Source organism: Rhinolophus ferrumequinum, chromosome 15, assembly GCF_004115265.2.
Source record: "Rhinolophus ferrumequinum isolate MPI-CBG mRhiFer1 chromosome 15, mRhiFer1_v1.p, whole genome shotgun sequence".
Classification (NCBI taxonomy): Eukaryota; Metazoa; Chordata; class Mammalia; order Chiroptera; family Rhinolophidae; genus Rhinolophus; species Rhinolophus ferrumequinum.
In genome coordinates, this window is record NC_046298.1 from 9,425,871 (window position 1) to 9,439,921 (window position 14,051).

Below are 14,051 nucleotides of genomic sequence, written 5' to 3' on the forward strand. Positions count from 1 at the left end.
TCCGCCTTCTCCTACTTTGATACTTCCTATTGGGTGGTGCTGGGAAAGGGGGCATTCTGGGAATTGTAGTCTCCATAGGAAAAATAACTGCTTGATCTGCGTGGCGTGGGTCTGTAGCTTCTGAGGAGATGGATGGGAAACGACCCGCTGAGCCCGGCCTGGGCCGGACGGGGAAAAAGAGAAAGAAGGAGGTGATGGCGGAGTTTTCGGATGCTGTCACTGAGGAAATCTTGAAAAAGCAGGTGGCTGACGCCTGGAGCCGCAGGACGCCGTTCCGTCACGGTAATTGGGTGCTGTGAAGCGCAAGTCGCCGCGCGGTGGTCTAAGGGCCTCTGAAAGTCTTGGCACTCTAGCCGAGCTCTGGGCAGTGGGGCCACAAGGGAAGAGCTCTTGGAGACAGCGTGACTTTGGCCACCTGCCACTCCCCTGCCTGGCCTGCTGCTAACTTTCATTCCAAGTTCAGTTTGGATTTAGAAACTTGAGAAGAGGAAGAAATGTAGGCCGTAGAGTTTGGGGAAATAAAAGGTAGGCAAGTTCATAGTTGAATTCTGGAACCAAGGATTACTGAGTTAGAATCCTCTCCACTGATTGTGCGTCGTTGTCAATGGGCTTAACCTGTTAAAATTTCACTTCCTTCCTATGTAAAATGGAAGCTGATAGCATTTACCTCGGAAAGATGTTGAATAAGATTCATGAGCTAATGCATGTATGCAGAAAATTTTTTTTCCCTGGGTAAGGACCAATAAATATTTAGAGACATATCTGGGCGGCTTCTGTGATATTTTCCTGCGCGGATAATGCTCGGTTGTCCCATGATAGTGTAGCCATAGTATTTATTATGAGCTGCTAGGTAGCAGGCACCTGAGCTTACACATTTTTTGTTAAGGTGCCTATCGTTCAGCGGCATGATCTATGAAAATAAACGTGTTGACAAAGGGAAGGAACCTACAATGAACGATTCCAACCTCAGTTTCACATTATCACCATATAGGATAAGAACTCTGCTTAATGCATCATGCTTTCCCTTTTAAAAGTTCGCCATCATCCCAATAAACTTTAATTTAAAAAAAAAAAAAGTTTGCCATGATTTTTGTTTCAGTTAGTGCTTTGAAGAGGTGAGTCCTTGGTGCTCTAGGTATCCATGGAATGTGAAAGTGTTTTAAGTGCAATTTCTGTACACTCGGGAACTTCTCAATTTCCTGATCTGTAGGATGGAGATAGTGATAATGTCTACCTTAGAATTGTTGAGAAGGTTAAATGAGATAATGCGTCTAAAGCACCAGTGTGCCGTGTGCTTGGTAGGTGGTGGTGATGATTTTTAGAGGGGTACGTAATGTAGCCCACCAGACGGGGTAAAACGCTGGGGGAGAAATCATGAAATTAGAGGAAATTATGCCTGAACTGATTTAAAAATATATATATATATAAGTGTGTGTGTGTGTGTTGCAACTTCCTTAGACAGTAACTTGGGGAAAGAAAAAGAATTGAAGGAAAATTGCCAGACAGTATTGCTATTCTCATTTTTAATTGGCTACTCTCATTTTAAGTTTTGGGGGAAATAAATTAAGACTCTAAAATACATTCAACAAGTAACCATTGAACTAAAACAAACACCAAAAAACCCAAAAGAGCAGGAACCTTACTTTAGCGATATCCCTTGTACTCATATTAAGGACTAATATTTTAAGCACAGTATCTTTAAAAAGTAGTATTAAGTGGATAAAGAAAAAAGGGAAGAGCTTCTCATTCTCCCCCATATCTTAGACTTTAGGTACTCGGTTCCTGAAAATTTGTGACCATCCCCTTTTTTATTCTCTTTACTATGCTGCTCAGGGGTCAAAAATACAACAGGAATGTTTTCTTTCCAACAGAAGCCATTGTCATGGACATGGACCCCTTTCTTCACTGCGTGATCCCAAACTTCATCCAAAGCCAAAACTTCTTGGAAGAGCTTCAAAAGGAACTTTTGAACTTGGACTTCCATGAAAAGTATAACGATTTATATAAGTTTCAGCAGGTATTTATGCCCCTTTCCATTAGCTCTTCCACTTCACAGATTTATTATTCAGTAGCTTTAGACTTGAGGTTTTAGATTGGGTTTGCCTTGGAGGGTCCTTGCCTTGATGTTAAAAGCATTCATTCTTTTAACATAAGCTTCCTGAGTGTTAATTATGTGTTAGGTGCTATCATTATCCTTTGGGAGTCTTTGCCAGTTCCTGCCCTTATAAGACTTTAAAATCTAAAATAATAAAGGTGACAGTGGTGACGGAGAGTCAAGAAATACAGTCAGCCAAGAATTACATTATAAACAAAAGCATATTTTGGGGAGTGGTATACTGAAGAGGGTTGGTTGTACATTGGAAGATAATAACCGTTTAAATGTTTGAGTTCATGTCTTTGTTTAGGTGGCTTGATGTATTGCAGTACACTCCACTGTAGTATGTCCTGTAGAGAGAGAGTTAGAGCCATTCTTTTTTTGGTGGGCAATTTAATTTGGCAGAATAGACTATCTCAAAATCAAGCTTGGTTTTTCTACTCTTAGAAGACAGGCCCAAACTAGGGATAGAAATATATATCATCGGTTTCCCCAGTTTGGGGAGATATCTTTCAGTACATACTATACATCATTCTTAGAAATCCTTTATAAAACTTCAAGGACATCAGCCCTTAGGAAAAAAAATCAAAAAAATAAATTAAAAATGAAAAAGATGAATTGTTTTGTTTTCTTTGTATTTTCCCTTTGATTTCTCTTTATCTGAGATGAGATTAAATAATGTGTTTCTTTTTCTTGCTTTTATTCTTTTACACTAGAGCTGATTGTCTGGTCAGCGGGTTGTGGCCCATCTCTCTTGGACATGTGATTGAATTAACCAGGTTAAACAAATGAATGATGTGACTCATAATTCTAAAAATGGAATGAAAATTAACTTTCATGCATAGTAAAGTTGCGTAGGTTAATTAAAAACCATTGTTGTTTTCGTTTTTAATTCTATCAACTTTGATAACATTAGGTCTCTTTTGTTGATTTAGAGCTAAATACATCTCTGATTACTAAAATTGAGAAATCAAAGTGGTTTTCACTTAGTGCAATTTTATAAGTGAAAATATGTCTAACTGTGAAGTCAGTGAGAGGCAAAATAATAAAAAGGGCCTGGGGTGATGAGGGGGAAAAACCATTACCTTAGCTCCCCTGGCTGTTTGGTGAAACTCTGCTGTGAATACTTTTTACTGTGCTCACTTTGGGACAGAACTTCATCCTAAGACAGTAAATATAAAAACTGTTTTCAGTCTCTAGTCCATTCACACTTCGCCTGTATCCCTTTTCCTTTGCTCATGCTGTGAATTGACTTGATACTTGGGTCTCTAACATCTCCCAATGCCCTTAACCAAGTTTGTCATTAGAAGTAGCCTCAGATTCTGTATTTATTTTAAAGCAAGCATTATTCAGTGCCTGCTTTATGCCCTGCCAAGTGCTTTATATTTATTAATCCATTAAATGCTCATAACAATCCTACGATGGACATACAGTACTATTCCTGTTTTACAGATGAGGAAATTATACATCAGTTTTTCTTTCTCTTCTGGATCATTCTCTTCAACGTACAAAAAAAAAAGCTCATCATCTCATCTTAAGGAAAAAAAATGCTCTGGATCTCCCTGTCCCCTTAAGCTACCACCCCGTCGCTCTGCTTCCCTCGACGGTAGCATCCCTTGTGAGTTGTCTGCACTCTCAGATTCCTCTCCTCCCATTCTGTTCAGACCGCTGGGGTCAGGCTTTCACCTAGGACACAGCACAGAACTGTCTTCAAGGTCATTCACAACATCTGCGTCAATAAATGCAATCACCAGTTTCAGGCCTGGTTGGTTTGGGTTTTTTTTAAGGAGAGCGCAGCTCACAGTGGCCTATGCGGGGATTGAACCGGCAGCTTTGGTGATATTAGTACCATGCTCTAGCCAACTGAGCTAACCAGCCACCCCATTCAGGCCTGGTTTTACCTGACCTCTCAGCAGCATTTGACCGACTGTGTTACTCCTTCCTCCTGGAGACATTTTCTCTTTTCACTTTCCTTTCAGGATACCATGCTCTGCTGGTTTTCTTTCTACCTCACTGGTGAGTCCCTCTTAGTTTCCTTTGGTAGGTCTTCTTTGTGTCCCTGACTTAACGATAAAGTACCCGAGGGCTTAGCCCTTGGACCAAGCAGAATTCCAGGAGCCCCTAATCTTGCTTCTAATCCTGGATCTCTATTTAGTGTCTCACACTTAAGTCCAAAGCTAAACTCCTGATCTTCTCCCCATAAGGCTGTTCCATCTGCAGTTTTAGCCATTCCGGTTAATGGCAACTCGATCTTTCCACTGGCTCTGGCTAAAAACCTAGAGGTCATCCTTGATTCCTCTCTCAAACCTCATACCCAGTTCATTAGGAAATTCTACCTTCAAAATATATCCAGAAAAACCCACTTCTTTCTGCTTCCACTGCCAGCAGCCAACACTTGGTCCAAGCCATCTTTGACTCTCCCCAGGATCATTCTATTAGTGTATTAACCACTCTCCCTGCTTCTACCCTTCCCCCCCACACACAGAGTATTCTTTTAAAATGAAAATGGACCCAAGAGAATAGAAAACATGTTCACATAAAAACTAATACACAAATGTTTATAGCAGCATTGTATTATTCATAATAGCCAAAAAGTGGAAACAACCCAAATGTACATAAACTGATGGATGGATAAACACAATGTGGCATATCCATCATAATGGAATACTATTCAGCCAGAGAAAGGAATGAAGTACTAATATTGCTACAACATAGATGAACCTGGAAAACATGTTAAGTGAAAGAAGCTAGACACAAAAGGCCATATGCTGTATGATTCCGTTTAGGTGTCATGTCAGAATAGGCAAATAGAGAGGCAGAAAGTAGATTAGTGGTTGCCAGGACCATTTATCACCTTTTATACTAATAATCGACTTTTTACATTTATCATCTGTCTCCCTCAACAAGAATATAAGCTCCACTGTAATAGTATTTATTGAATGAATAAGACCTAGAGAAGCTAAGAGACTTGCCTTAGTGACAAACTGCCAAATGGAGGGGCCACGCCTCAAACCTAGGCAGTTTGGCTTCAGAGTCTTAGCCACAGTGCTATACAGGCTCTTAACCACAGTGCTTACTGCCAGAATACTCACTGACATCTTCTCCTGTGTGCATCTAACGTGAAAGAAATCCTTTTTTTCTTTTTTCATGATCAAGTCTGACGATTTGAAGAAGAGAAAAGAGCCTCACATCTGTGCTTTAAGGTAAACAAGTAATCATATTTGTTGGGTGCCTAATGTGTGCCAGGCTGGCTAGTAAAATGCTTTAAATGTTATGTCATACAATCTTTGCTGACATTATTGTCCCATTTTCTAGAGGAGGAAACAGACTCTGAGAAAGTAAATCACTTCTTCAAGGCTGCCTAGGAAAAAACCAAGGGAGCTAAGATATAAACTCAAGTCTGATTCTAAGACCCAAGTTCTCAATGATAAAATGTTCGACCTTGTTAGTAGTCAGGGAAACAAATTAACACTGAAGTTACCACCATTCACATATTAGGTTGGCAAAAATTAAAAACAAAATCTCCAGTGCTGGCAGAAGTGTAGATAACCTCTGTACGCTGCTGCAGTCTTTCTTAGAAGATGGTTTGGAAAGATGTATCAAAACCTAAAAATTAGGCTTATCTTTTTGTAGTGTAATTCCACGTATAGAGTTTATCCTGAGAAAATAATTAAGGATGTGCCTGGGAATATTAGTCCTAGACTATGTGAGTTTAAAGTGAGGACCATTCTCAGGAATGGATCTCTTGAGTAAACTACAACCTCCAGGAAGATTGAGTTGTGGCATAGATTCAAATGGAGCCCACACCGTGGCATAACAAGTCATCTCTTTTGTTTACGTTTCTAGGAAAATTCTGTTTGAAGATTTCCGGGCTTGGCTTTCTGACATTTCCAAGATTGACCTGGAATCAACTATTGACATGTCCTGTGCTAAATATGAATTCTCAGGTAAGAAAGATAAAGCCCTGATGTCTGTAAGATTTAAAGGCTTTGACTAAATAATGGTGGAAAGATAGTGTCAGTGTATCAAAATCCTAGGCCATGAATCCCTGCATAGCACTAAGACCTTAATAAGGAAGGTCTGACCCAGCTCATACAGAAATGCCCGTCGTATTGGAAGGTGTAAGGCAGTGGTTCTTAGGGAATATGATGAAAGCTCTTGACCATTTTGTCAGAAAAGTGCCGATAATGCACATACAAGTACACACCAACTTGCCATATAATATCAGGAAATTCAGCAGTGATACTGTAAACTCCCCTCTTAGACTTCTTAGGGAACAAATGTCTCCCCCAGTGTCATTTTTTCTTTTTTCCTTTTTTTAATTTTGAAGGTAATAAGTGAATATACTCGTAAGGAAAAAAATTCGAACAACATAAAGATATACCGTGTAAACCTAGATAGTTCCCTTCACCTTCTCCTTGCCCCCCCTTTCTCTACAGAGGTATCCAAACGTACAGAAGAGTGGCAAACATAGTACATATACTTTCTCCTGTTTTACTTGAAAGTGGGATGCCATTATGATGCTCCATGACCCCTGAATAACTTCAGTAATTCCTACAAGGACAGTCTCCTACGTGAAAATCAGGGAATTGGAGTGACACAGTATTCCCATGTAATTCACAGGCTCCTTGCAAGTCCCACCATTTGGTCCTTCACAGCCGAAGAACGCAGTCCAGTACATACTTGTCTCTTTAGTCTCCCTCAGTCTAGAGCAGTTCCTCAGTCTCTTGTTTCATGATGCTTCTGACGATCTATAGATGAGTTATTTTGTAAAACTTCCCTCAGTTTCGGTTTGTCAGTTGCTTCCTCATGGTTAGATTTAAGTCATGCATTTTTGGCAGGAATATTACAGATTTATGTGTTCTTCTTACTGCACCTTATCAAGTGGCACACGGTTTCTGTCGTCCTACTAGTGACAGGAACTTTGATCACTTAACTAAGGTGGTGGCTGATACGACATTTGTCTGTAAATTGGTATTTTCTCTCTATAAGGTGAGCATTTTGTGAGGAGATACTTTAAGATTATGTACATTTCCCATTTCCCCTCAACCTTTGATTCACTTGTTCTAGCATCCACTGATTATTCCTTGCTAAATTATTAGTATGCATGTTGCCAAATGGCGATGTTTACAATAAGATCATTTCTTCTGCATTCATTAGTTGTCACTCTACTGTAAGGACAACTTTTTCCTCTCCCCACTTATTTATTCATTTATTTAGGTCAGTTGGGATTTACGGATTTACTATTTATATAATGGGTCATTAGTTATTGACATTTTATTGATGCTCATATTGTCCCTGATTTGATCGAGGGCAGCACCTTTAAACTGACTCATGTGTCCTTTTGATAATGTCCCCATCATTCTTAATATGTCTTATTTTCTGGCAAAACAAGATTTTCCAGGCTCATCTTACGTTTCCCCTGCTCTACACCTGGAGTTGGCTGTTCTTTCAAAGAACCCTGGTTCCTTTAGTGAAGAATGATACTTAAAAATCAAGATGGGGACTCCAGGTGTTTTTGCTATTAGGGTGTCACTTCTCCCAGACCCTTTTAGCGGAAGGAGGCAGGAAATATATGTATGCATTTACATTTGTATTTCTGTATTTGTAGTTACATCTGTATATTTACATAAACATCTATATAGACATATAAGAAACTGAATTCACACTGATTCCTCCAGTTCCAATTCAACATGATAGGGTTCATTCTAGATTTCTCCTTTCCTCTGTGTGGAATTCCTTTCTTCAACAGTGAGAAATGTGGCTTCCATTATCATCAATATATTTATCGAAACAATCCCTCCACGTGTGAACGATCTCAGTTTACCGTCGTACTCCCTCTTCCACTCTGCATGGCTGCATGCCTTGCTCAACTCCACCTAATGGCTTTAGAAGTTTAACTCAAGAAATTAATGGGAACAAGTACAAAAAAGATCTCTGTGTAATGATGTGCATTAAAGCATTCTTAATAGACAAGAAATGGAAACAATTAACAAATAAAAGAGTGATTAAGGGGGGAGGGAGGTAATTCATAATCCATATAGTAGAATAACTGCAGCCAATAAAGAAATGACAAGTGTGTATATTGATATCGAAAGACACTTGCCACATAATAAAAAAAAAGCAGGCCATGGAATAAACACTGTAGGATACCATTTTTTTCAAAAGCAAATACATGTATGTAGAAAAAATATTAGATTATATGTAAAGATGTTGTCAGTGATTATCTCTAGGTCTAACTACATATGCGTTCTTCAGTGTTTTTTAGAATTTTTAATATTTACAGTTTTCTCTCTTTAATTATGAAAGGAGAAATCCGTACCATTTTAAAGCTGGAAGAGCTCACATTACAATGAGTATCAGATGGACTGGTATTAAGTGCAGGGTCAGGTATCGGCTGCTCAGTGTCTCTGCAGGGACATTAAGGTGTGCGTTAAACTTGCAGATGCCCTACTGTGCCACGACGACGAGCTGGAAGGGCGCCGGATTGCCTTCATTCTTTACCTGGTTCCCTCCTGGGACAGGAGCTTGGGGGGCACCCTGGACCTATACAGTGTTGATGGTAAGACAAATGTGTGCTCTTCAACACCAGTAGCCACTTCTGAATTCTCACATGCAATGTCTATATGTCTGAGAGGAGATGGAAGCCATTGATTACGGTGACAACCGCAGGAGGGCTTACTGCTAGCCCTGACAACCACCACTCTCACTTGTACTTGAGATACTCATTACTCGAGATAAAAAGTTGTCAGACCTGGCTTCTGAATACAGACCAAGGATAGAGAGCATGTAAAGTGCTTGTGGCTGTCGATCTGCCAGGACCTGTCCATTTGACACAGTCAGGGTTTTTTATTTTAATCACTGACCCCAGGGGTTGACTCCAGGAAACTTTCAGCCCTCATCAATAATATATGAGTGGTATAATGAAGAACAAATGTCAGCTGGCAGAACTAGCAAGTATAAGTGAAACAGATAGAAAGGGATGGTATTTGGGGATCTGAAGAGTATATCTTCAGAAATTTGAGTATCGTCCAGGTGAAACGAGGTGGCCTGGAAGTGGTTAATGATAATGAAATCACATTCGTGGATGTGTTCTCTCCTGGTACAGAACATTTTCAGCCGAAGCAGATTGTCAAGTCTCTTATCCCTTCGTGGAACACACTGGTTTTCTTTGAAGTATCTCCAGTATCCTTTCACCAGGTAAAGACTGTAAGCCACAAATAAATAGAGACCTAAGGATCATGCCTTTTAGTCACCCATTGTCTAAATGTGACAGCTTCCTGTTGGACTTAAGTGGCCAGGTTGTTTTCACACCTAGCGTGAAGGGTCCTGAAATTAGTGTGCCTCGGCAGGTAATGTTTCTCCTATTCTTGTGTTGATGTGTCGCTGGTCTCCTTGCAGGTGTCTGAAGTCCTGTCTGAAGAAAAGTCGCGTTTGTCTATAAGTGGCTGGTTTCATGGTCCTTCTCTGACCAGGCCTCCCAACTACTTTGAACCTCTCATACCTCGGAGCCCGCACATCCCGCAGGATGTAAGGATAAATTCTTGCTGCCGGGATTATTATCTTACGAGCTGTAGCATATCATTTGTTTTTCTGGTTTAAAACTGCTATTCCTGATAATGAGACTAGACTTTGAGCTTGTCCTACCACTCTTCATAGGTAAACTTTTGATAGTGTCTTTCTCAGGTATAGTTTACCATCACTTTATGTTGAACAAGGAAACTGTTAAACTGTGGGGATTTGCATATACTTTACTAGTATGAAATGATGTAAGAACAAAAGCAATAGGAATTATTAACTCACCTTTTGCATCTGCTACTGCTTTGCAAGCATGAAATTTTGTATGATTGGATCAACCCTACCTATCTGGACATGGATTACCAAATTCAAATTCAAGAAGAGTTTGAAGAAAGGTCTGAAATTCTCCTGAAGGAGTTCCTGAAGGTAGGTCAGCACATCTTGTCTGGTATATCTTGTCTGGTATATCTTGGGTGGATAAATAGGTGTCACCAAGAGTTTTTGTCCTTTTTTTGTTGTTCTTAGTTACAATGTTTATCCCATCCTCTAATTTAAATAAAATATAGAAATGATCATAACTAACATTGGTATCAGCTAGATGCTTAGTGGGTTAAGAGTCCCTTGCGTATTCCACAGTTCTCTAGAATCTTAATGGTAATAGACACACAGAGAGGCTCCTACACTGAGAATCAGTTGTGTGTAGTCCCCTTCCTATGCACTTGAATATGGTGCCTACTATTTTAATGATAGGTTACTAAGCGATCAACACTATTACTGAAAATACAACGATGATGAGGCAGCACATTAGGGTGAAGAGAGAACTAGATCAGAAGTCAGAAGACCTTATATTCATGTCCTGGCTCTGTGACTTGACTAACCTGACCAAATCCCTCAATCTCTTTGAGCTTTTATTTCATCATCGTTACATGGAATAACACCTGCCATGCCCACCTTTGAGAGTTGCTGTGAGGCCCAAATGAGATCATGTACACTGGTGCTTCAAAGTTGACCTTGGATCCCATGAGGGACAGTCCCAGGAGCTGTTTCTCCATGAAAAAAAGGTTGAGAGATAATACATAACGTCTCTCTCTCGGAATTTTATAGCTGACATTGGTGTATTAAGGAATTTGAGTTGTAGTAAATAAACTTGTTTAAGCCTATTTAATTCAGTTTACCTAAACCAGGCTTTGGGGTCCTTTTTCTTAAGACTGGTATGACGGTTGTTTTGAGAAAACTCCTTAGGAAACTGCATTAAACAAGTACGTATATAGCCTCCTGTGGAGAATATTTCAGTAGGTTACTCAGCTTCTGTACTGTATTTGACTTTTAAATTTAGAATGCTGACTAAATAAAGGGAATGAGCTGAGGCCTAGGGAATCTGTGTTGTTATATAGAGATTTTTCATTGTAATGACACTGACTTACGCAGTTTAATTTTTTTCCTTATACCTTACCAATTAAAGAGTCTGTATTAAAAAATAAAAATAATAAAACTTTTTTTAAAAATTAAAAGAATATTATCCTCATTTTATAAATGCAGGAATTGAGAGGTTGAGCAATTTGACATAAGATAAACAACTACTTAAGGAAATGGCCCAAATCAACACTCAGGTCTCTTGGCTAAAGCATGCTGACAATTTATCCAGTCTTGGCTCTGGCTTCACCATATCAAGACTGGGGAATCTTGTGTAAAAGGGATGAGAGTTAACTGACCACTTTAGAAGTCAGCCAGAATAATTCTGCAGGGCGCAAGACCAGTGTGGGATCACAAGGAGATTTTTAACTGCTTTATTTGCTCATTTTCCAGCCTGAGAAATTTGCAGAGGTCTGTGAGGCTTTGGAGAAAGGAGATGTGAAATGGAGCAGCCGAGGTCCCCCTAACAAAAGGTAGAACCCATCATCCAAGACATTTGCATCTGCATTTGGCACCTGCCTGTTTGTCTGCCAGACTCACCTTCAATAATAGGACATTTGCCCTAATGATGTTTGGTACTCAGGGACATCCAGTAGCATGCCCGAATCGAATCTCACTATTATAACAACATGTGCTTTAGTAAGCTATGCCAAGATTTAGGGAGAGAGGTACAAAGCTAATGATCAGCTTTTGTTCCACGAGTAATTTGACATCTGTGGCTTTGATGAACGACTGACATTGCTGCTTTTCAGGTTTTATGAGAAAGCTGAGGAGAGCACACTTCCTGACACACTGAAGGACTGCATGGCATTATTTCGCTCCGAGGCACTGTTCTTGCTGCTGTCCAACTTCACAGGCCTGAAGCTTCACTTCTTGGCCCCTTCAGAAGAAGATGAGGTTGAGGATACAAAAGAGGGAGAAGCAGCCTCTGCTCCTGATATCACTGAAGAAGGGACGAGCTGTAGCTCCTCTGAGCCAAAGAGTAACCTGGAGGCCACTGGCAACAACAGCCAACAGAGCAGTGAACAGACAGCCCCAGAGCCAGCGGAAAACGAAGCCCAGACTGGTAAGCTGTTGTTACGACTTGTCTCTGTTTTCCATTAAGCATTCACCATTCAGTCATTTATTCATTCAACAAATATTTCTTGAGCATCTACTGTATACCAGGCCCTGTTTCAGGAGCTGAAGGAAAAAAACAGACGCAGTCTCTGCTCTCCTCAAGCGTACACTCTAATAGGAGAGGACAGAGCTTAAATATATATACCAACAATTAGGAAACATCAAATAATGATAAATGCTGTGGAGATCATTTTAATAGGGTTGTGTGCTGAGCAGTGACTGAGTGGCCGCTTAGGTGAATGGGCAATCTGGAAAAGCCTGTCTGAGGAGCTGTCAGCCAGGCTCACGTCTGAATGACAGGAGGGAGATGCAGGAAGAGCATTCTAGTAGGTAGGAGAAACAGCTAGTACCTTTTATCAGGCTAACGATAGTACAGATAGTGGAGAGAAAGGACTGGCTTTGCCTACAATTACTCTAAAACACAAGAACATAAAAGAGAAGAAGGTGAGCAGCTTATTCTGCTAAGGACCAATAACAGACTAAGAAAAACTTGCTTGAATTTGGACAAATAGAGGGAAGGAAGTTATTAAAAGAAGAGAAATTTAATCATCTACAAACAAGATGGAAAAGAGAAAAATATAGGAAGTTTAAGAAGTAATGCTTCTGTGGAGATTTTGGCACCATTAACTGAGCAAGTACAAATTCAGCTTAAATGTCACAGCACCTACTCAGATTAGAAAATCTGTTACCCAGTTCCTCTCCTCAGTTTTACTATCCTCTGCTTCCACTCTAATTCCTTCACAAGGACCCTGTGCAGTTAGAAGAACAAAGATAAGGGAGGTGGTACCTGTGGAAATAAAACCAGCAGTGCGAGATGCTAACCACCAGCAACATGATTCAGATTCTGTAGTCTCCCAAACTGATGGACCTGCCACCATAGGGTCACCACAGATATTTAGAAAAACCAGACCCAGGTGTCTTTCTGTGCAGTTTAATACACAAGAAAGCCTTATTTTGAAAGGTTGGTTTTCCTTGGTAATTGATACTGGCATCGATACCTATATCCTAAAAAGAAATCAGGTGAGTGGGGCCGCAAGGGCTTTTTAAAAAAGTATTTGTCCACGTCTATTCCTTTTTGGTTTTGTTTTTATGTGAACCTGCAACTTGGAAGAAAATGTATATAGACAACCAAAAGATGCTTTATCCTGTTATTGAGCATCTACTGTATGCAAGGCCTTAGGCCAGAGCTGAGTCGGGAATACAAATGTAAATGAGAAAAGCCACTGTTTACAAAGTTTACCATCTTAAAGAAAAGTTGTAAAGCATTTTTAAGTAAAAGCTGAAAAGCCGCTAGTCATGTAATAGCAGTGTTAATGTTCGCTTAGCTAGGGCACGTTCAATAAGATATCCAGAACCATTACAGACCAGACAATTAAGTTTCTGTTTTTTAAAAAATATATAAAAAATAATGTTAATTTCAGAATGTTTGGAAAACAAATAAGTAAAAGGAAAATAATCACCTATTTGTGGCCACTATTAACATTTGAAATATATCCTTCCAGTCTTTTTTGCTATGTAGGCATATACATATATACACATATAGGTAACAAACTCTTCGGCTTTTATCTGGGAATGTCTTAATTTCTCCCTCACTCTTGAGGACAGTTTTGCCAAATACATAATTATTGGCTGACAGCGTTTTTTCTTTTAGCATTTGAATATACCTGACCTCTGCCTTCTGGCCTCCAGAGTTTCTGATGAGAAATCTGCTGATCTTATTAAGAATCCTTTGTATGTGATTGACTTCTCTCTTGCTGCTTTCAAGATTCTTTGTCTTTTGAAAGTTTCATTATGGTGTGTCTTGGTGTGGGTCTCTTTCAGTTCAGCTTACTTGGAATTCATTGAGCTTCTTGGATGTTTATATTCATGTCTTTCATAGAATTTGGGAAGTTTTTAGCCATTATTG

General features: G+C 39.7%; 1 protein-coding gene across 3 annotated transcripts in view; it reads left to right on the plus strand.

Annotated features, from left to right (window-relative positions):
- Positions 1-53: 53 nt before the first annotated feature.
- The window catches only part of OGFOD1 (2-oxoglutarate and iron dependent oxygenase domain containing 1), a 31,323-nt gene continuing 17,325 nt past the window's right edge, over positions 54-14,051 (plus strand). Inside the window, exons 1-11 of one of the 3 annotated variants that reach the window (XM_033127864.1) lie at positions 144-282; positions 1,872-2,017; positions 4,075-4,111; positions 5,252-5,298; positions 5,942-6,042; positions 8,541-8,657; positions 9,204-9,295; positions 9,497-9,625; positions 9,926-10,039; positions 11,420-11,499; positions 11,779-12,092. In XM_033127864.1, the coding sequence (XP_032983755.1) occupies positions 1,983-2,017; positions 4,075-4,111; positions 5,252-5,298; positions 5,942-6,042; positions 8,541-8,657; positions 9,204-9,295; positions 9,497-9,625; positions 9,926-10,039; positions 11,420-11,499; positions 11,779-12,092 (1,066 nt within the window). In that variant the 5' untranslated portion in view covers positions 144-282; positions 1,872-1,982. Of the gene's footprint in view, positions 283-1,871; positions 2,018-4,074; positions 4,112-5,251; positions 5,299-5,941; positions 6,043-8,540; positions 8,658-9,203; positions 9,296-9,496; positions 9,626-9,925; positions 10,040-11,419; positions 11,500-11,778; positions 12,093-14,051 lie in introns of all 3 variants that reach the window. The other 2 variants (XM_033127863.1, XR_004425125.1) reach the window with 2 other exon arrangements.